A 23,262-nucleotide genomic window follows, 5' to 3' on the forward strand; every position below is an offset into this window, starting at 1 on the left:
TCCTCGCCCATGCAGATTTGTGGCAACAACCACACTGCTGAGGTTTTTAGAAGGAGGAGGAGGAGGAGGCAGAATCAGGGTGGGAGAAAGGTCTAAAATCTGCTCTGGGGAGCTAAATGGAACCTCTAGGGCGGCATCAGCCCCGAAAAGCCTGATTCTGATAGGCCATTGTCCTCCTTCAGAAGAACTTATCAAGAAATCCATTCTGCCTCAGCTGTAGGGAGCTGCTCGCCCTCCATGAAGTGGCTCTTCTTGACCAGCAGCCTGGCTGGAGGGGGTTGCGGGGGGGGGGGGGGGAAGACTCACCTGAGAAGTGAAAAAATGCAGCTCATTCTCAATGTTCTCGTAGATGTAATCCTCCTCACAAGAGAAGCTGCGTGTGCCTCCCCCAAATTCTGCCTTCACTGGCTTCCGCAGGCCAATCTCGTCTGCACCTCGTAACAAGCTGCCAAGGAAAGGAGTGGGGGGAACTCCAGTTCCCATCAGGTGCTCTCTTCAGAGTGGCGACAGACATGTATTCCCCATCCCCCAACAGTCTTTGAGGTAGGTCATGCTGAGAAAAGCCCAAGATCAGCCCATGAGCTCTGCGGTCAAAGGAGGCATTTCGGTGCATGTCTCCTTGGTCTGAGTCCAACCACAGCAGTGTGACAGCCTCAAAGACTGAGTGTTTACTGTTTCAGGGGTGACTGAAGTGTAGAAATTTTTGTTTTCCTGTCTCTAATGATAACTTGCCAAGGGTTTCTGCTTGTCGGCCACTTCCTGAGAGGTCTCCTTGGGTTATGTGGCTTCCCCAGGATGCTTCCCCTCCCTGGCAGAGGAAGGTATCCTGGGGGACTATTGTGACGTTGGAGTCCCCTTAAATCTTCCGGAAGGTCTTCTTCCCCCATCCGAACGGCACGGATGCACAGAAGGCTGCCCACCCATCCCTTTCTCCCTCGACCTCTGAAGCTCACCTCCTCAGCCTGCGCCTCCCCCCTCCCGCCCCCACCCCTCGCGGTGGGACCTGCCTCTCATAAGTAGCCGTGACGAAGAGGGCGTAGACTCGCGTGTGCTTGTGGTGTCGGATCTGGACAATGAGCTCAGGGATTCCCAGCCGAATGTGGTTCAGCAGCCACAGGAGAGTGTGGTCATCCGTCGTGTCTGGTGGGGGGCAGTTGGGGGAAGGGAAACAGGAAGAAAACACCCCAAGGGGGCAAGTCGTCAAATGAACATGGTAGGTTAGGAATACTTGGATTAGGAATGCTTTGGATTAGAAAAATGTGTCAAAGGCATCCATTTTTAAAAGAAACCTGTTAGTTATTTTTAATGCAGACAGATCCAGATGGGTGGTCGGGTTGGTCTGTCTGGAGCAGGAGAAATAAATGAGAATTCAGCAGCACTTGCAAGTCTAGCCACATTTGGGGCAAGGGAGGAGCTTTGGATCCAAAAAAGGGAGCAGGGACTCAAGAAAGCTCCTAGCTACAAATTGTGTTAGAGGTGAAGCTGGTCCTGGATTCTTACTCATTTCTATCGCAGATAGCCTGCTTGGCGTAGTGGTTAGGAGTGCGGACTTCTAATCTGGTGGGCCAGGTTTGATTGTTGCTCCTCTCTCACATGTATCCAGCTGGGTGACCTTGGGCTCATCACGGTTCCGATAAAGCTGTTCTGACTGAGCAGTAATATCAGGGCTCTCTCAACCTCACCCACCTCACAGGGTGTCTGTTGTGGGGAGAGGAAGGGAAGGCGACTGTAAGCCGCTTTGAGACTCCTTCGGGTGGAGAAAAGCGGCATATAAGAACCAACTCCTCTTCTTCTTCAGTAATATCAGGGCTCTCTCAGCCTCACCCACCTCACAGGGTGTCTGTTGTGGGGAGAGGAAAGGGAAGGCGACTGTAAGCCGCTTTGAGACTCCTTCGGGTGGAGAAAAGCGGCATATAAGAACCAACTCTTCTTCTTCAGTAATCTCAGGGCTCTCTGAGCCTCACCTCCCTCACAGGGTGTCTCTTGTGAGGAGAGGAAAGGGAAGGCGACTGTAAGGTGCTTTGAGACTCCTTCCAGCAGAGAAAAGTGGCACATAAGAGCCAAGTCTTCTAGTTTATTTATTACATTTTTATACCACCCTCCTTTACAGTTCAGAGCAGTTCACAAGAACTCAAGGTGTGGCTGGGAGCTTTCTAGTATGACATTTTAGTATGACAGTGAACACTCTTAATATTAAGCATGTGTAACTATAATAAATGGCCTAATGACCTTTTGGACCTCACAATGACCTTTTGGGCCTCACAATTTAAGGCCACCCAATCAGGCTGCCTTTCCCACCCCTAACTGTTGCATCCAACATCTTCCCTCACTTTGCCTCAGTTCACTGACTGAGCTGGCGGGTGCCTGGTGAGTGAGCTGCCAGGGCTGCATGGGGGCCCTTCAGGTTGGGCTGGTTTAATCTATTCTCCTCTCTCAGGGCTCCCCCGCTTCGGTTCTGCAAGCACAAACCAGGTCTCAGGGGCCATTAGGGATGCAAAAATGTTCTAACAAAGATGTCTGCAAGTTCTGTGAATACGTTAGCAAATATTCCCTGCACTTTTCCTGATAAAATAAGGACTTTTCATAATCCCCACCCCCTGTACTTCTGGCTTTTCATGTCCCCTTGAAATTCCTGGGGTCTAATTTTTTCATAAGAGCCTCTTGGTGGCGCAGAGTGGTAAGGCAGCAGAAATGCAGTCTGAAAACTCTGCCCACGGGGCTGGGAGTTCGATCCCAGCAGCCGGCTCAAGGTTGACTCAGCCTTCTATTCTTCCGAGGTCAGTAAAATGAGTACCCAGCTTGCTGATGGGGGGTAAACGGTAATGACTGGGGAAGGCACTGGCAAACCACCCCGTGTTGATTCAGCCATGAAAACGCTAGAGGGCGTCACCCCAAGGGTCAGACATGACCCGGTGCTTGCACAGGGGATACCTTTACCTTTACCTTTAATTTTTTCATGTCTCCTACACAGAAGGTCTGCCCAGCAAGGAGCCTCCCAAAGAAGTGGCCTCTACAGAATAAAAATGGTCAATCCTCAACGTGCTTCTAAGAAGCTTGAAGGGTCCTTTAAAAGTCTGGAATCTGGTCTCAGTGAGGCTGTTGCCTGGACCACTGTGGCCAGGTGCTCCGTGGTCAAATAGGGCACTAGTGGCTTGGCTTGGCTTGGCTTGGCAAAGGTGGAAAAACAGCAGCTGCACTGCTCTGGTGATCTGTGCCTCCATAGAGAGGGAAGCATCCAGGATCACACCTGGGTTCCTGGCGGAGTGAGTCACTGGAGTTGCACCCCATCCAGGCAGAGGAAGTGTTTTAAATCAGAAAATGGGTGGCACCTCTTTTCTGAAAAGGGGCACCTTCCCTTTCCCTCACACTCAGGAGCAAGTCCTTCTCTGAAGATGCAACAAATGCTGGTTCCTTCAGCCACAAGAAGAAATCCCTCTTGAGGATGAGGCAACCCCCTCTTCAGTGGGAGAGGATCCCTCTTTTAAGACAAGGCACTCCTCTTTTCCCTGTTCCACTGGAGAGAATCTCATCCCACAAAATGAGGCATTCCCTGCACTATTCCCTTGCAAGAGGGAATGCCTCTTCTAAGATGAGCCAAGGGACCATAGCCCATCGTGCAACTGCCAGTCAAAGCAGGCAATGGCAAATGGAGGACCTGATTCAGCACAAGGCAACTTCCCTTGCTCATTTGGCACACGTCTCAAGATTATCCTGATGTCTATTCTGCCAGAAGGCCGGCAGGGTCAGGGGGCATATTCCCGGCCAATGTAGCCACACAGAGTGGCTCCCTGCAACTGCACACACAGAAGAATACCTCTCTGGTGGATAAACTCAATTCCAGGCAGAGACAGACCCAATTACACCCCCCACACACAAAAAAACCCCCCACTCCCACCACGATTCAGTATCAGCTACAAAGATCTGCATAGAGGCAGGCACATGGGTGATGCAATTCCCAGGGAGGGTAGTTGGCCAGGAGCAGTGCTTCCTTGCAGGCAGCAGTTACGGGAGGATCTGAAGGCCTGGCACCCTGCCCAGACGGGTATCCCCTTACAAGCAACCAACCTGCTGCCCTGAGATGCTGCCAGAGAGGGGGAAAATCTGCACAAGGCTGCCCTGGAGGGTTCATCAGGAAAGCTGGGGAGAGGTTGGGGGCCCTGTTACGGTTCAGGGAGGTGGGACTCCTATGATGCCTATGAACATGGCAATCCCAGTCTAGGCAGTGCAGGCCTGTAACACTCTATCAACAGGCTGTCTGTTAGCATCAAAAATGGCAGAGCCAAAAGGTTGTTGGCAAACGCGCTAAGGCAGGCCAGCATTCTCTGTCCTGGCCCCCACCTGGTGGAACGAGCTCCCGGAGGAGATCAGGGCCCTGACGTAGCTAAAACAGTTCCGCAGGGCCTGAAAAAGGGAGCTCTTCCGCCAGGCATTTGGTCAAGACCAGGCATAACATCTGCAGGGCCCCTGCTCCCTCCCTCCCAGAACTTCATCAGTGCGCTCTGCTCCTGGACCTGTTTGCACTGTTTGCATTGTTTGCACTGTTACAATTATCAGTTATTAGTATTAATGTTACGGTTATTTATATGTTACGGATTGTTCATTGTATTGTTTATAAGTTTTATGTAAACCACCCTGAGCCCCCAGGTAGGGCGATATATCAGTAACCGCTCCTATGGAGCGGTAATAATAAAGCTCTAAGGGGTAGGAGGGAGGAGAAAGGGGCAGGGCCTGTCCATGATAGAAACTCGGAGGGGCCAATCAGGAGCCGCAAAGTGGCTCCTGATTGGCCCCTCCAGGTGCCACTTGCCCCGCCCTGGACTGGCCACTCTGGGGGTTCGCCGCAGGAAAAGGAGCAGGGCCGCCGCATCAGACGTGGCGGCCCTGCTCCTTTCCCGCCGGCGAACCAGGGACCTTGGCTGGGGAGGGGGGGGTGCCAGGAAAGGAGCAGGGCTGCAGTGTTGAAGATGCGTCGGCCATGCTCCTTTCCTGCCGCCGAAGCAGGGACCTTGGCTGGGGGGGGGGGTTGCCAGAAAAGGAGCAGGGCTGCCGTGTCGAAGATGCGTCGGCCATGCTCCTTTCCTGCAGCCGAAGCAGGGACCTTGGCTGGGGGGGGGGGGGTTGCCAGAAAAGGAGCAGGGCTGCCGTGTCGAAGATGCATCGGCCATGCTCCTTTCCTGCCGCCGAGGCAGGGACCTTGCTGGGGGGGGGGGGGGCTTCACGAGCCTCCCGACTAACTTTCCCCCCAGGCCGCCATTTCAACCCTGGCCGCCGCTACCGCGGCTAGCCGGCCACCTTTGGTGGCCTTCTGGAGACGGCAGGCCAGGGCAACGCTACCCGCAGAGGGGAACCTTGAGCCCCTGCCCAGTCAGTCAGGATGCCTGGCGCTACCACGATGGCCAAGGTAAGCCCCCCCCCTTCTCCCGCCTGCAGGGGTGGCCTCTGATCGCGGCCCAGATCGTGGCCAAGACCCCGCCCCCGGGGACTGGCCGCTAGCGCCCATTTTATTTTGCTATAAAATGGGTTTTATTCCTAGTATAAATATAAAGAAACAAACAAACTGTGACTCTTCTCTGTCTGGAAGGCCCACAGTTCTCATATCTTTGTTGCAGGATTAGCCAGACCCCCCCCCCATCTTCCAACTCTGCCACAGAGGAGCCGTGACTGAACCCAGACTATGCGCGCGGTAAAGTAAAGCCTGTTTCAGATGTGAGTTCAAGCGAAGAACTTGCTCACAAAACTACACTTCCCAGGATTCTTTGAGGGTGAGCAAGTGGAGAAGGATTGATGTTTCAAGATGGCATAAATCTTTAATGCCAATAGCTCTATTCCCCTCCAATTAATCTTTTGTTCAAAACATGAGCTTATCCCTGACTACATATCCTGAATTACCTTCTGGAATAATGAATTCTGTCCTTCCAGATTATTAACACTATTAGTATTAATATTAGTCCTAGTATTTCCTTGAGGGTTCAAAGCCCTTCCACATATGCCATCCAAACAAAACCAAAACAATGAGATGGAAGATGTCACGCCCTACCCCAGATACTGGCAAGAGTGCCTGGCACTGCCTGCTTAGTCCCAGGAATTGCCACAGTTGAAGGGCATTCCCCAGCAGGCCTACTCAGAAGTAAGTCTCATTTTAGTGAATCGGACTTACTCCCTGGAAGGTGTTCAGGTTGCAGCTTTTGTCAATTAACTAGTTGGATTAATCATTAAAAAAACAACAACAACTGATGCCTTAAAAAGTTGTCCACTGCCTTCAGTAACCAGAAAGACATTAAAGATTTGGTTTTTAAACCCCGCTTTTCACTACCCAAAGGAGTCTCAAAGCAGCTGACAATTGCCTTCCCTTTCCTCTCCCCACAACAGACACCCGGTGAGGGAGGGGAGGCTGAGAGAGCCCTGACAGGACTGCTCTGTGAGAACAGCACTATCAGGGCTGTGATGAACCCAAGGTTACTCAGCTGTCTGCATGGGGAGGAACCCGAGATTAGAAGCCAGATTAGAAGGCACCGTTCTTAACCACTACACCAAGCTTTCCTATAAAAAGAAAAGCAAACCTCTGTTAACTACCAGTGTAAATGCATTTACAAAACAGTACATACAAGGAGGCCCCATCTTTCCTACAATAGTTCTTTCAAAAACAGTTTCAGAACTCTTTTTTTAATCTGCATATGCTGATTTGTCCAAATAATTTAATTAAAAATACCAGGGGTGGCCAAACTCTGGCTCTCCTGATGTTTATGGATCATGTGTTGGCAGAATTGTAGTCCATGGACATCTAGAAAGCCACAGGTCGGCCACCCCTGAAATAGACCAATGCTAACACCGTGGATTAGCGGAGACCGCTTTCCCCAACAGGAATCCCACCTTATCCTTCCTGCCCAGGCTGTGTTAACAGTGCCAAGAACAGAAGGCATTCAGCCAATGAAGCCCCGGCCTAGCCTAGAGATGAACTGATGAGGGCAGGCTCAACCAATTGAATTTCTGCCTCATAGGCCTACTTTGAAAGGCACAGTTAATTTGGCAAATTCATAGAATCCTAGAGTTGGAAGGGGCCATACAGGCCATCTAGTCCAACCCCCTGCTCAACGCAGGATCAGCCCTAAGCATCCTAAAGCAAATTCAATGCATGAGGATGACAGATGCCTCTCCAAAAGAGTTGCCAGCCTCCAGGCGAGGTCTGGTGATCTTGTGAAATTACAACCAATCTCCAGAAGTTCCTCTGGAGAAAATGGTCAGTTCCTCTGGAGAAAATGGTCATTTTGGAGGGTACCCATTTTGGAGGGTGCCTCTGCTGCCGAATCCCTGGAATTCTGGAAAACTCTGGCCACACATACCTGGCAGCGTCATGAGCACGTCGCAGTTCTCCGTGGGCACAGTTTTCATCCAGGACTTGTGCGACATGACGTACCGCCCGGCCTGCAGCAGTCTCCTGCCAAACAGCTTGTCTGTAGGGAGAGCAAAGAGCATGGTTGGGAGCTGGAGGGACAGAAGAGGTGAGAGGGCGGCCAGCTCCCCACACAGAGCCTGCTCCTCAGGAGCCAAGAAGTCACAGCTCCTTTGCCACCCCCCCCTGCCCCACTTTCTTTGCCAGCCTCCAGTTGTTGCACGGTTAATGATCAGGGCAAGCAAACAAAAAATGGGAATTCCTTATGCCAAAAGGACACCCCATGATGCACTCATGGGATGGTTTTATTAGAGGGCATCCAACAAAATGAGTTTGGTTAATCTGTCTGGATTCCAAACCCTCATTCAGCAACCATTTGCTATGCTAGATCAAGTCAGTCTACTGTTCCATCAGTAACGAACCAGAAACTGGTAGGCAGCGATACACTCCCCCTGTATCTGGAGGTTCCAGTCAGTAACCAGCAAAAACATCCACCCACAGACCCAGTTATGAATGCAAACTAGTGCAAACTGTTGCAGTACCTGGTATTTGGAGGAAGACTGCTTCAGTTTTCATTTAGCTGGGGGGGAATTGCACTTTACCCCAGGCAACTTTGAAAAGATGAGTGCTTTTCTCAAACGTGCACTCTGGGAACATCCAGAGGCTAAACTAACACTGCCTTGACGGGTAGCCCAAAGGTTTCCCCTCCCTGCTTTCAGGCAGGCAAGTTCATACGCCGAGGAAGTTGCCTGGAAAACAAGACACCTGCTCCCAAGGCCTGAATTAAATTTGTGTGTGTGTGTGTGTGTTTTTTTTAAGCTGATGACTTTCCACTAGGTACAGCTGGGGAGGGTCTTTGTAGGAGAATGTGTCTTGCCCACAGGATCAGACCACTGCACACAGTCCAAAAAGAGAGAATGCCAACAAGGTGGCAGAGAAAAGTAGGGTTGCAAACAAGAAAATCAGGAAACTTTAAAGCAGGGGTATCCAGCCTGTGGCTGTCCAGATGCCTAGAGACTACAACTCCCATGAGACCCTTCTCCCAAGAGTTGTGGTCCATGGACATGTGGAGAGCCACAGTTTGGCTACCCTTGCTTTAAAGGTTATTCTGCCTCCTACTTGCCACATCATCCCTGGGGTCTGTTTTAGATTCACAGTAAAAGGATGCAGGCCTCATGGGAGGGCGGTATAGAAATATAATGGATGGATGGATGGATGGATGGATGGGTAGGTAGGTAGGTAGGTAGGTAGATGATAGATATCCTTTGCCAGGTGCCAATAGTTAATGACTGCCTGACTGTATAGATTTTCTCTTGGTAACCATGGACTACTTACACAATGGAATGCACCTTTTCCTTGTTCTTAGGTAGCTAGCCCCTGCCCTCATTGAGGCTCACCCTGCTCAAGGAAACCAAGGGGAGGCAGAGAGGGCCATGCCAGGGTGTGAATCGCTCAGGATTCCCAAGCTTTCCCCTGACATTCATGGTGGTTTAGAGAAGGAGGGTGACTCTTGATAAGGAGAAGGGTCTCCAACGATGGAGACCTAGAGCCTCTGGGTTACAGGTCACCATATGAGGCAACCTCTAACTCCAACTGATGGCTGGTGGTAAAAATTAATCCTTTAAGACCCAGTGGGTGACTGAATGGGCCTGGAGAGGAGATCTCCTCCATGAGGCCTGGTAGCTTGGAACCTTCCTGACCTTGCTTCACTGGCTGGGCACGCCTCCTGTCGTTTTGGGGCAGCATCTTGTGCTGGTATCACATCCAGGAGGAATGAGAAAATCTGTTGGGAGCCTTCTCAGTACACAAAGATACCCCGAGAACGCGTGGACATAGCCAGAAAGCCATGAATTGGCAGGAAATGCATTTCTTTGCTTGAATACATACACTGATTGGGTGTCTATGTGTCCAGGGTTACCAGCTGCTTGCTTGGGGCAAAGCATTCCCCCATCACCGCTCCCTGTCAGTGCCCAATTGTGCGGGAGAGGATGGTGTTGTCATGTCATATGACACTCTAGGAATTTCCCGATCTCTGTGGTTTTTACCAGAGAGTTTCAGGGGAAATCCTAACACACTGCGTGAGGTAATGATGTCCCTTCCAGTCATGAAGAGGGATGTGACACCATGGCATGGCATGGTGCCATTTCTCTAGTTCTCTCCCCAATCAACCCCATGCACCAGCAACCATATGTGGTTCAGCTGTTTTGCCAGGGAAAAGCTGACCACTGCTTGAGCAGGACAAGCCTCCCAATGTCCACTGGGTGAGCCCCCTTTCCCACCTCCCTGGAGAGGCTATGGTTCTAGGGGCAAGACTGGGTAGCCATGGCCCACCCCCCCCCCCGGCAAATTTTCCCCCGGCCTGGATCCCAGAGCCCCTGCAACTGTGGGGTCATGCTCAGTATTTGGGGCCTTTGGCAGGTCTTGCTCCCAGGCACAGCAACAGGGGGCAGGAACACCCCTCCCCAATGGCATTCCTTGCCTACCAGGCCGAGGAAGAACAGGGGAAGGGGCTGTGCATGCTGAGGAAGGAGGAATGGGCAGGCCCAGCTCTGACCCCACCCTCCTCAGGAGCTGCAGACCCTCCCAAGGCGTGGGACCTCGGCAGCAGCCTGACCAAGCCCACCCCCTCGCCAGGCCGGCCTGCCTGCCATTCCTGGCACAGGAAGACGCTGCAGCTGCCAGCACAATGCTTCCCGCTAGCCCTCCCTGGCTCTGAGCCCAGTCAGTTCCCTACCTGGTTGCCCCACCCCGTCCTCCAAGGTCTGCCACGCCCCCCTCCCCACCCTGAGACCTACCACTCCTCTTGCAGCCAAGAAGGCAATTCAAAAGCCAGCTGTCTCTATGGTAACCTCCTCCGGGAGAGGGCCAATGAAGGGTTCAGCCATCCTACTGGATCTGCCAGTCTAGCCCATGTGCCCTCCCCCCTCCCATACACACCCTGGTTTCTTTAGCACAAAATTAAAGGCAAAGCTTTGAGGTTCATCCCAGAATTTGGCCTGCCTTCCCCCCTCCCGAAATCCCACCCTCCCTAGGCTCCACCCCAAAAATCTGCAGGAATTTCGCAAGCAAGGTTGGGCAACCTGAGGTAGCAAACTGCTGAGAATGGGGGTCCCTCCACACTGGAACCGTGTTTGTTGGTTTTCTGCCTGTACAGCTGGCATCATGCCCTTCATCTCCCCCCTAGTCCTGGAATGATGCCAGTTGCAAAGAATTCCCCGTGATTGTCCCGGGGCAGATGGAATGAGGGTCTCTGTCTGGGGCTCAGGCCCAGCTGCGGGGTGGGGGGAGCTCTGACTTGGCAGCCCCTCTCCAGGGTCTCAGCCAGAAAAAGGTTTCTTCCCGACACAGTGAATCTCTTCACCGGTGCAGTTGAGGACTGGATGTGGGACATTCGGCACACAAGTGGAGCTGGACCCCAGAAACAGACCGCTGGTCCATGAACGCCCATGAGAACAGCTAATGCTGATCCATCAAGTGGTTCTCCAGGGTCTTAAGCAGAAGAACAGAAAGAGGAAGAAGAAGAGCTGGTTTCTGGACCCCCAAGGAGTCCCAACTCAGCTTACAGCTGCCAATCCTTCCTCTCTGCACAACGATCCTGCGAGGTAGGTGGGGTTGAGGGAGCTCTGAGAGAACTGACAGGCCCAAGGTCACCCAACTGGCTGCAAGTGGAGGAGAAGCAGGGAATTTAACCTGGGTATCCATAGCTGGAGTGAGAGTCAAGGGAGAACAAGAAATAATAAAATACAAAGTACTTTCCCCTGGGCTCCAAGATCACTGCAGATGGGGACTGCAGCAGAGAAATTAAAAGACGCTTGCTCCTGGGGAGGAAAGCTATGGCAAATCTAGACAGCATCCTGAAAAGCAGAGACATCACCCTGCCAACAAAAGTGTGTTTAGTCAAGGCTATGGTATTCCCAGTGGCAATGTATGGCTGTGAAAGTTGGACCATAAGGAAGGCCGAGGGTCAAAGAATTGAGGCTTTTCAACTCTGGTGCTGGAGAAGACTCTTGCGAGTCCCTTGGACTGCAAGGCGAACAAACCGGTCAGTCCTAGAGGAGATCAGCCCTGACTGCTCCTTAGAAGGCCAGATCCTGAAGATGAAACTCAAATACTTTGGCCACCTCATGAGAAGGAAGGTCTCCCTGGAGAAGAGCCTAATGCTGGGAGCGATCGAGGGCCAAAGAAGAAGGGGACGGCAGAGAATGAGGTGGCTGGATGGAGTCACTGAAGCAGTAGGTGCAAACTTAAATGGACTCCGGGGAATGGTAGAGGACAGGAAGGCCTGGAGGATCATTGTCCATGGGGTCGCGATGGGTCGGACACGACTTCGCACATAACAACAACAACAACAACATCCAGATTAGAAGAAGAGTTGGTTCTTATTTGCCGCTTTTCTCTACCCAAAGGAGTCTCAAAGCGGCTTACATTCACCTTCCCTTTCCTCTCCCCACAACCGGTACCCTGTGAGGTGGGTGAGGCTGAGAGCCCTGAGATCACTGCTCAGTCAGAACAGCTGTGACTAGCTGAAGGCCACCCAGATGGCTGCACGTGGAAGGGGAGTGGGGAATCAAACACAGCTCGCCAGATTAGAATCCACAACACCACAGCTGGCTTAATGTTGGCTTTCAAAGGTCTTCCACATGACCTACAGCCTGACTCCTTCGACTGCAGATGGCAGGGACTGAACGGGGAAACTTCCCCATGCCAAGCGGATGCTCTACCACAGCACCCCCCCCAATCCAATGGTTCATGGGGCGGAAGGGTACCTCAGAAATTTCACCTGCTCGGATCTGAGGCATCTCCTGCTGGAAGTGTCGCCAGGGGCAGGCGAGCAGGCTCTCCGGCATTACGCCCTCAGAGGCACCCCTTCCGAAACAGCCACAGGATCGGAATCCTCGCTGGGTGCAGGAGCACAGAGGCCCGGGCCTTCCCGCCTTGGCCACCCAGCAAACCAGCCCGACCGGAATAGGTGTCAGACAGGAAATGGGCAGGAGCTGCTGGATCCAGCCAGGGATCAAACAACAACACGCTGCCTGCAACTGGTTTTAAGAACAACGGGGCTCACACACCCCTCCCTCCCCTGAGGAAAGACTGCTGGGAGAGGGGGATCCCCTGGCAGGTGGGAGGTCCCTGTCTCAAAAGCTTCCTTAAGAGCTGAGGCACACCCGGTTCCTGAGCAAAGATCTGTTCTTGCTGCATTCCTATCCTCAAAGAACTGCTGGATCCGACTGGTCGCCCAGCATCTTGTTTCCTGCAGCAGACAGGCAGAAGCCTCGGTGGAGGCCTGAAAAGCCAAGCATGAAACGGCTTTGCCACCAGAATCACAGATAGACTGCTTCTGAACTGGGAGGCTCTATTAAGCTACTGTGGCTGATAGACTTCTGCATAATAGGGGGAAACTTATTTATTTATTTATTCATAGATTAGATTTTATATCCCATTGCAATCGAAATTCATCTTGTGGTGGGTTACAATTATAAAAATAGAAAACCCCGCAAAAATGAAAAGTTAAAACGTTAAAAACCAAGCTGTAACCGGCAGTACCAGAGAGAGAGGAATGATCAAAATGAACCCACCCCTCCATCTCTTCGCCTTCCCTCTGGCACCCCCTCCCAGTGCATCAGGAAAGAATCTTGGGGGGGGGGGGCTGACTGTTCCAATGCAGACTGTAGCACTTTAGGAGTACAGGAGACCTAGGTCTCTCACACCCTGGCTTCAACCAAAGAGCCTGGCAGAAGAGCTCTGTCTTACAGGCCCTGTGGAACCACAAAAGCTCCTGTGGGGCCCTCAGCTCTTCTGGGAGCTCATTCCACCAGGTGGGGACCAGGACCAAAAAGGCCCTGCTCCTGGTCGAGGCCAGGCGCCCCTCACGTGGGCCAGAAGCCAAAAACAAATTCATGCCCGCAGAACGTGAGACCCTGCAGGGGGCAAAAGGTGAAAGGCAGTCCCTCAGGTATGCGGGTCCCAGACCACAAAGGGCCTTAAACCCAAAACTTGATCCTGATCCAGGCTGCAACTGGCAACCAATGCAGCTGCCTCCAAGGTGTCCTTGTGAGCACCCTTGCAGCCGCATTCTGCAATGTTCAGGTTAAGGAAAGCCCACATAACGAGCTGCAGAAGACAATTCTGGAGGTGACCGTTGCTTGAATCACTGCAGTCAAGTGTTCTAGGGACAGGTAGGGTGCTAGCAGCCTCACCTGGCGAAGATGGAAAAATGCCAGCTGGGCTACTCTCATGACCCACAGAAAGGGAGGCATCAAGGATCACACCCAGGTTCCTGGCGCCTGGGGAGATGTTAAGTTGCCCCCCCCCCCCCCCCCCGGCCAGATCGGGCAGAAACCGAAGCCCAACTGGTATGGGTCGAGTGCCGAAGCCTCCTCCAAGAATGTCAGGGGCTGATCCATGGTGGCCTTTTCGTGGTGGCCCCCCTGGCAGGGGCTCATGGGAATTGTAGTCCATGAACATCTGGAGGACCACAGATTGACTACCACTGATCTAGAACAGGGGTAGTCAAACTGCGGCCCTCCAGATGTCCATGGACTACAATTCCCAGAAGCCCCGGCCAGCGAATGCTGGCAGGGGCTTCTGGGAATTGTAGTCCATGGACATCTGGAAGGCCGCAGTTTGACTACCCCTGATCTAGAAGGTACCACAATATCTTCCCTGCAGCCTTTTCGAGCTCTGGGATTGGCCTTTTCACTTGGACTAATAATTCATCTTTAAAACCATCTTTTAAAACTTCAGCCCCCTCAGATTACCAATCCAAAATCACACCCCCTACTGCTGGGAAATCGCCGGGAAAACAGGCAGCATTTAAAAAACCACCCAGTTCCCCGGGCATCCATGGGCTTAACAAAGGATGCCTCTCTCTGCCCGTTGTGGGCTGCCAGCCCCTGCTCAGGGAGAAGAAAGAGAGCATTTCTCCCAGCCACGAAGGAAACAGGCCGGGCATTGTGGGTGCCAAAGAACTCCTTGGTACAAAGTTAGAGAGGGCACAGAGTGGCATTACTATCATGGGATGCACTCTGACTGCAAGCAAGTCTCTCCCACGGCAGAGGGGAGGCTGGGCACCAGGCAAGCACTTTTGGGGCCAGTGGAACATTCATACATGCAGGGTCTGACCTGCAATCTGAAATCACGTGGTCCTCAGAATGAGGCTCTGTCAGATAGCTGTGTCCTATTTGAAGGCTTAAAATAGTCGAGGGATTTTTTAAAAAAATAATCTGTTGCAACTAAGTCCCCAAAGGTTATTTTGCCTACATTGACAAGCTTAGCTGATTTATATTTAAATGAACCTAACAGATAAGCTCTTGCAAGGGCGCCTGTTTCAGTTTAGCAGCACAGCTCTTGCAAAGTTTATCTTTGTTATTTGAATTGCCAATCTCACTGCAATTCCAAATATAGTACCAGAGTCTATATAAGCAGTCTGCTTCTATTTATAAAGCCTAAGATTCCCACTGGATCAGACCAGTGGTCCATCTAGTCCCGCAACCTGTATCATGCAGTGGCCAACCAGTTCTTCTGGAGGGCAAACAAAGAGGGCATAGGAGGCCTTCAGAAGAACATCAGAAGAACTTCAGAAGAACCCTGCTGGATCAGATCAGTGGTCCACCTAGTCCATCATCCTGTCTCACACAAGAGCCAAACAGTTGTCTCACAGAGACAACAGAAGGAGCACAGAGGCCAAAGCCTTTCCCTGACATTGCCTCCTTGCCATGGGATTCAGAGATCTTTGAAAATAAAGGTTTCCTGTAGCCATTGTAGCTCATAGTCATCCATGGACTTTGATAACCAGTATGGGGTAGTGGTTAAAAAGTGACAGCCTCTAATCTGGAGAACTAGGTTTGATTACCCACATTCACACAGCTGGTTTACCCTGGGCCACACAGTTCTCTTAGAGCTGTTCTCCCAGAGCCGTTTTGTTAGAGCTCTCTCAGCCCCAACTACCTCACAAGGTGCCTGTTGCGGGGAGATGAAAGGTGTCTGCAAGCTGATTTGGAGTTCCTTTTGGTACCAAAAAGTGAGGTATAAAAAACCAGCTCTTCCTCCATCAATCTGTCCAATCCCCTTTAAAGCCATCCATGTTTATGGCCATCCAGACACCCACAGGTGTGGGGAACACACACCCTCACCTGTGGGGAACAAGCTTTCCACCCAAGTTTTCTTTCTCTCTCAGTCTCAATCAATCCAGGCTCCATCTGCATGTATTAAAAACGTGCGTTTGTTTCACAGTGCATCACTTTACCCTGGCATACATTGAAATTCACCCGGTACAGATGTTAGCACAACTGGGCTGCAATTTCCTGGATACCATTTTAAAAACTGGTGCAACATTTGCTAGTTTTCAGTCCTCCACTACGGGGGCTGATTTTCACAGCTAGCTACATATACTGGTGGTTGGTAGAGCAACAATTTTCGCCCGTGAGGTCCTTGAGAACCCTCGGGGGTATGCCAACTGGCCCTAGGGGCCAATTTGTTTTCCGCTTACCTAGGACTTCCAGGACTTCATCTCTAGCCACCTCAACTGGACTTGGTTTTTCTGACACACTCCCCCAAACCTTGGTGTGGGTTTGTGCCCCACATTTTCTGCAGTAATACCAGATATACGGAAGCCACGCACCTCCCCTGCCATCTCCCCATCTCCCATTAAGTACGTATGTATGTATATGTGTACACATATATGTGCATGCGTATGCTGCCGTTCCCCAAAAGGTCAGGCTGGCTCACACAGGTTAAATACAATATAATTATATATAATATAGCACAGAGCAGATTTAAAATTTAAAACCATTCCATTTAAAATACAGTTCTTGTTATAACAACTTAAGTCTCCTATTCCGAGGAATGGGAAGCAGAGGCCCTGAGAGCAACCTTCAGTGTTAGGGTGGGTTCAGGCAGGGAGGCCAGCAGTACTTTTGACGCCATCCTTAGGTCTCAACCACAGGCCCAGCAGAACAGCTCTAGTTTGCAAGGCCTGCGGAACAACGTAATGGCCCACAGAGCTCTGATCTCACTAGACAGAGTGTTCATCAGGCTGCAACCAGGACTGAAAAGGCCCTGGCCCTGGGTGAGGCCAGTTTTAAAAGAAGAAGAAGAAGAGTTGGTTCTTATATGCCTCTTTTCCCTACCCGAAGGAGGCTCAAAGCGGCTTACAGTCGCTTTCCCTTTCCTCTCCCCACAACAGACACCCTGTGGGGTGGGTGAGGCTGAGAGAGCCCTGATATCACTGCCCGGTCAGAACAGCTTTATCAGCGCCGTGGCGAGCCCAAGGTCACCCAGCTGGCTGCATGTGGGGGAGTGCAGAATCGAACCCGGCATGCCAGATTAGAAGTCCGCACTCCTAACCCCTACACCAAACTGGCTCTCTATAGGGCTGGGGACCCTAAGCAGATCTTGGTTGCTGGATCTTAATGCTCTCAGGATGGCATAACGAGAGAAGCAGTCCCGTAGGTATGTTGGTCCCAGACTGTTTAGAGCAGGGGTAGTCAAACTGCGGCCCTCCAGACGTCCATGGACTACAATTCCCAGGAGCCCCTGCCAGCATTCGCTGACATCTGGAGGGCCGCAATTTGACTACCCCTGGTTTAGAGCTTTGAAGATGGAAACCAAAACCTTAAACTTGATTCGGCTTCCAACCTGGAGCCAGTGTACCTGGGAGAGCGTCTCCACTGGGTTGCAGCTAGGATTGGTGCTCTGTCAAATGCCTCTCTAGCCAGTTTCCCACTCCTAATACATTTGGGGAAAATGTTTATCGTGTTAATGTTTCTAACAATGCACCCCTCAAATTCTGTTTTAGTTTGCTTTAGAGGTAATTTTTGCACTCTTCTCTGTTCACCTTACTTCATAGCCTTGTGTGTGTGTGGGGGGGGGGGGCGATGACAGCTATATCTAGCCCCACCCCCCTCGAACCAAGTCTAGGGCCACTGTGCCTCTGGGGTCTACCTGACCCACTCTTTTGACACGCAGTTCTTCACGAGCCCCATTTCTACAGCATAATTCAAGTACATATTTGACCCATCCATATGAGGCTAGTTGAAGCCGCACAGTCTTAAGACATTTTGCAGTTTAATCACCCCCTTATTTTCCTGCCCATTTCCAGATCTGCCGCATGGTTTTGATCCATGTGGCAATAGTACACTCCACCTTAAAGCAAATATACTAAGGCTCAGTATCTCCACCCACTGTGATTCTGCATGGGAGTTTCTTCCGTATATCTCTTCCAGCTTCTTTGACAGACAAATGCCACCCCCAATCCCTGTCCATTCTACAGAATCTGCAACCTGGGATAGCAGTTTCCTGCAGCCCATTGTTTTCCCAGTGTCATTCTGTTTCTGAAATGCCTGCTACGTCTGCCTCGTACTGAGCTCTCTGATCTTAGCTTGCAGACTTCTAGATCTTGACATCCAGGCACCTATACTTTATTTCCCATCCTCAGGATACCCGTCACCCTGAGGTTTCCTCACAGGGCCATCCTTGACTGCTTTGCTCTCCTTCTCAGGTTCTAGCACGACCCTGTCCATCTTACTCCAAGCATGTGCTGCATCATCTCTTCCAGAGGACTTGACTAAAAGGGGAGGCTCTCCACAGACCGAGAGGGCTTTCCCTCAGATGTTACACAATAAAATCAGAGTTCAGTAGCACCTTTAAGACCAGCAGATTAATTCCAGGTGTGAGTTTTCAAACTCACACCTGGAATAAATCTTTGTTGGTCTTAAAGGTGCTACAGGACTCTGATTTTATAGTGCTACTTCAGACCAACATGGCGACCCGTTTGACCTTAGATGTTAGTTTAGAGCCAGCTCTATCACCTTCTCAGGACTCGGTGCCGGCATTCTGGTTCCCTTCTGGTTTGAGTGAACGTGACACTTTTGTACAGGTTTGGCTGGTTGCAGTTCCTGACAAATCCAACCCTTCCCCCCCTGGCAACTCCCTTCCTTATCCACTCACTGGGACCCCTAATCTGTGCCTGTCCAGCTGGCTCTGCAAGCAGAACAGGCGGCACCACTAACCTCACTATCTTGGAGGTCCTGGCCTTTTGCCTTCTGCCTGTTTATCCCATGGGTGTTTCCCTCAGTCACCGGTGCCAATGTGCACCGTAACTGCTGACTCCTCCCCGGCACCATTGATCAACCTATCCAGACGCTATGTGCCTTCTGCAACATGCAAGAGAGCCAGCTTGGTGTAGTGGTTAGGAGTGTGGACTTCTAATCTGGTGAGCTGGGTTTGATTCCCTGCTCCCCCACATGCAGCCAACTGGGCTCCCCACAGCACTGATAAGGCTGTTCTGACTGAGCAGGAATATCAGGGCTTTCTCAACCCCAGCTGCCTCACAGGTTGTGGGGAGAGGAAAGGGAAGGGGACTGTAAGCCGCTTTGAGACTCCTTCAGGTAGAGAAAAGCGGCATGTAAGAACCAACTCTTCTTCTCCTTCTTGTGTAGTCACACATTCCTCATCATCAAAGCACCTCTCCCTCCCATGCTCCATAGAAGGGGACATGGATTCCTCATCTAAGAGAAGGGTCCTGTGCCATCTAAGAGACTGTCTTTCTTCTCTTTTGTTTAAGACGGCTGAGATGGGACCTAACACTGAGCCGCTGGTGCCTTGCAGAGGAAGAGAAGGCTGAGCTGAGAGAGGAATCACCACAGAAAGGGGTTCAATATTGTATGTGGGGGAAGCTGAAAGAGGCACTGAAATTCCACAGGAAATGTGGATGTCTCTGAGAACCTCTCCAGTGACTTCAATCATCAGAAAGGCCAAAACTGAGAGTGAGCTAAGATTGGCCAGGGAAGCCCATTGTAACAAGAAAAGATTTTTCAGTTATTTGAGGAGCAAATGTAAAGTAAAGGAGGCAATAGGCCCACTGTTGGGTGCAGGTGGACAAACTCTAACGGAGGAAGAGAAAGCAGAAAGGCTCAGCGCCTATTTTACACCTGTTTTTTCCCACACGTCAAAGGGTTTAGGCACATCTAGAGATGGCAGTAACCAAGGGATAGTGTCTGGGTGGCAGGTTAACATGGATAGAGAGGTTGTCGAGAGGCATTTAGCTGCACTGGATGAGTTCAAATCCCCTGGGCCTGATGAAATGCACCCAAGAGTGCTCAAAGAACTTTCCAGAGAACTTGCACAACCCTTGTCCATCATCTTCGGGACCTCTTTAAGGACTGGAGATGTCCCGGAGGACTGGAAGAGAGTAAACATTATTCCGATCTTCAAAAAAGGGAGGAAGGATGACCCGGGAAACTACAGACCAGTGAGTCTGACCTCTGTTGTGGGGAAGATAATGGAGCAGATATTAAAGGGAGAGATCTGCAAACATCTGGAGGACAATTTGGTGATCCAGGGAAGTCAGCATGGATTTGTCTCCAACAGGTCCTGTCAGACCAACCTGGTTTCCTTCTTTGACCAAGTAACAGGTTTGCTGGATTGTGGAAACTCGGTTGATGTCATTTACTTGGATTTTAGTAAAGCTTTTGATAAGGTTCCTCATGATGTTCTGATAGATAAATTGAAGGACTACAATCTGGATTTTCGGATAGTTAGGTGGATAGGGAATTGGTTAGAGAACCGCACTCAAAAAGTTGTTGTCAGTGGTGTTTCATCAGACTGGAGAGAGGTGAGTAGTGGGGTACTTTAGGGCTCGGTGCTCAGTCCGGTACTTTTTAACATATCTAGATGAGGGGGTAGAGGGACTACTCATTAAGTCTGCAGATGACAGCAAATTGGGAGGACTGGCAAATACTCCGGAAGATAGAGACAGAGTTCAACGAGATCTGAACACAATGGAAAAATGGGCAAATGAGAACAAGGTGCAATTTAATAAAGATAAGTGTAAAGTTCTGCATCTGGGTCAGAAAAATGAAAAGCATGCCTACTGGATGGGGGATACGCTTCTAGGTAACACTGTGTGTGAACCTTGGGGTACTTGTGGATTGTAAGCTAAACATGAGCAGGCAGTGTGATGCAGCGGTAAAAAAGGCAAATGCCAAAATCACAAAATGTCATAGTCCCATTGTATACGGCACTGGTCAGACCACACCTGGAGTACTGTGTGCAGTTCTGGAGGCCTCACTTGAAGAAGGACGTAGATAAAACTGAAAGGGTACAGAGGAGAGCGATGAGGATGATCTGGGGCCAAGCCCTATGAAGATAGGTTGAGGGACTAGGGAATGTTCAGCCTGGAGAAAAGGAGGTTGAGAGGAGACATGATAGCCCTCTTTAAGTATTTGAAAGGTTGTCACGTGGAGGAGGGTGTTCCTGTTGGATGCTGTTCCTGTTGGCTGCAGAGGAAAGGACGCGCAGTAATGGGTTTAAACTACAAGTACAATGATATAGGCTAGATATCAGGAAAAAATTCACAGAGTAGTTCAGCAGTGGAATAGGCTGCCTAAGGAGGTGGTGAGCTCCCCCTCACTGGCAGTCTTCAAGCAAAGGTTGGATACACACTTTTCTTGGATGCTTTAGGATGCTTTGGGCTGATCCTGCGTTGAGCAGGGCGTTGGACTAGATGGCCTGTGTGGCCCCTTCCAACTCTATGATTCTATGCAGGTTTACTTGGGGAAAGGTGCTGCTGAACACAATGGGATTTTCTTGGCACAAGATTTTATTGCAAAGTTTACTTTTCTCCCACAAGCAAAGGAAACTGCTTAGCTGGCAGGAGGCATCCAAGAGCGCAGATGGAAACTGATCAGCCTGGCCAGGACAGCTCCCTTGGGGAGGATGCCTTTGGCTCCCATCCCTGCTGGGTTTCCACCCAGACCATAGGCCCAAGGGGGGTGGGGGTTTCGGACTAGGGACCAGCCTTGGGGGGGGGGGGGTCGCCTGTTCTCTGCTGTTTTGCCCAAGTATATCGCGCCCCCCCCCCAATTCCGGGCTGGATTCTCTCCAGCTAACCTTGGAGTTGGCCGGTTAAGGTCATGTTTGCTGCAGACACGGCATGTCTCCGCGGCTTTGGCCGGCTCTGCAGAGCATCCCGGCCGAACAGAAGGGGCTCCAGGGCCTGCCCCCCCCCGCCCCGGGAAGACCCTCCCTCCTTTGGGGGGCTTCCAAGAGGCCCTTTGCTCTCCCTTCCCCGCGCCGAAGGGCCCCAGCAGAGCCAGAAAGGAGCTCCGCAAAGCGCCCCAGCGAGGAGGCTCCCCCCCCCCCCCGGCGGCTTCCTCGGTCTGCGGCCGGGATCCGTCGTCGCGCCGGCCCCGGGACCCCCCTCCCTTCCCGTCCCGGCAATCCAGGCGTGCCCGCATCCGCAGAGGCCCGCAGGACCGATGCTCCTCGCGCGTAAAAATTGTGCGTGGGCCTCGTCGGCGGATGCCGCCAGAGCCAGGGAGACCCCGGCCGCCGAGCGCCTCCCGCCCGCCCTGCCTGCCTGCCGTCGCTCCCCGGGGACACGCGCGCCCTCCCGCACTCACCCAGCACGCCGGGGGCCGCCTCGCCCTCCGCCGCCGCCGCCGCCGCGCCCCGCTTGTGCCGCTCGCCCTCCGCCGGCCCCGGCCCGCTCTCGGGCATCGTGCGCCGCCGCCGCCGCCGCCGCCGCCTTCACGCGCGCCCCGCGCCGGCCCGCGCCCCGGGCAGCATTGCAGGCACCACCGCGACGCCCGCCCGCCCTCAGCAGCAGCAGTGGCGGCGGCGCACGGACGGCGGGCGCGCAGGGCAGCCGCAGCAGCAGCGGCTGCGGAGCATCGACAGCCGGAGCGCCATCAGGGCAGCCGGGCCGGGGAGACCTGCGCCGGCCGCTCCTCCCGCAGCCTCCGCCGGCAGACAGAGCAGGCAGCAGGGACAAAGCGCCGCGGCGGCGGAGGGGAGGGAGGGAGGAGGAGGGGAGGGAGGGGAGGGAGGGGAGGCGCCGCCGCCGCGCTTGCCTGCTTGGCGTCGGTCCGCCGCCCCAGCGCCCTCTGCCAGCCGGCCGGCCAGCCGCACGCCCGGGCCAGGCAGGGGAGACCCGGGAGCAGCCCGAGACGCACGTGGGCCTCTCTCTGCGCCGCCGGCCTACCTCGAAGGGCTGTGGCTGCCATGGCCGCGACGATTGTGGGGGGAGCCATGCCTACTGATCAGGAGTTGGTCTTCAAAGGGTCGCAAGAAAGGAAGGAGCCCGCCCGGAGCCAAGGCCCACGAGCCTCCAACTTTGCCCTGCTGCTTCAGGCCCACCCGGGAACCCACCTGAATCTGACCCCGGAGCCCAGTCTGTGCAGATAACTGCATATCCCGCCCGCCCGCTCTTCCCCGGAGCCCTGCACGCCAGGAGAGCCCGGTACTCCCTCACTGGAAAAAAAAAGGAGCCCTGAACGTCTCCAACGCCCTGCAAATGGACCCATTAATGCCGCTGCAACGTTTTGGGAATGCAAAGCACAGATATTTAAATGGAGCAGTAGAGCAATACAGACAGTACTGTGCTGTTTATTAGAAATGAATGTGCTTCAGTTCATTAGAAGCTGAATATTATTTTGCAGTGTAGTGGCTAAGACATGACTTTCAAATTTATAGTTTCTAAAATGGGCTCAAGGGTAGCTTGCTCCTGAAGATGGAGGTTCCAAGGGTCCTGGGTCACCACCTAGTGGATGGCTCCAGGGTGAATGGCTCTCATTTTTTAAAAAGGCAGAAAGAAATTAGTACCAGCACCTGGTGACAAAGTGAGAGGTTTGGGGAACCTTGGGGGAATTTTATGCCAGTTTTCAGACTGGGGGGCCTCCTCAAACCAGCAATCTGCTTTGCCACTTACCCCTGCCAAAGCCACCCCTTCCTTCCTGGCAGGGTTTCTTTGGCCCTCTGCTTGGCGGATCTCTGGCTGTGCTGACCGCTGGTACCCAGTATGGCTGGCTCCTCCATCCTCGCCCTCTCCTGTCTTGACCTCAAATTACTCCTTGGCCCCAAAGGTCAACTTG

General features: G+C 52.4%; 1 protein-coding gene across 2 annotated transcripts in view; it reads right to left on the reverse strand.

Annotated features, from left to right (window-relative positions):
- The window catches only part of ANO8 (anoctamin 8), a 54,423-nt gene extending 32,264 nt beyond the window's left edge, over positions 1–22,159 (reverse strand). Inside the window, exons 1-4 of one of the 2 annotated variants that reach the window (XM_077331890.1) lie at positions 21,793–22,159; positions 7,341–7,451; positions 1,008–1,140; positions 307–445 (exon numbers count right to left, since the gene is read on the reverse strand). In XM_077331890.1, the coding sequence (XP_077188005.1) occupies positions 307–445; positions 1,008–1,140; positions 7,341–7,451; positions 21,793–21,889 (480 nt within the window). In that variant the 5' untranslated portion in view covers positions 21,890–22,159. The remainder of the gene's footprint in view (positions 1–306; positions 446–1,007; positions 1,141–7,340; positions 7,452–21,792) is intronic. The other variant, XM_077331891.1, reaches the window with a different exon arrangement.
- Between the last annotated feature and the right edge of the window lie 1,103 nt (positions 22,160–23,262).

This window comes from Paroedura picta, chromosome 4 (genome assembly GCF_049243985.1).
Source record: "Paroedura picta isolate Pp20150507F chromosome 4, Ppicta_v3.0, whole genome shotgun sequence".
Taxonomy (NCBI): domain Eukaryota; kingdom Metazoa; phylum Chordata; class Lepidosauria; order Squamata; family Gekkonidae; genus Paroedura; species Paroedura picta.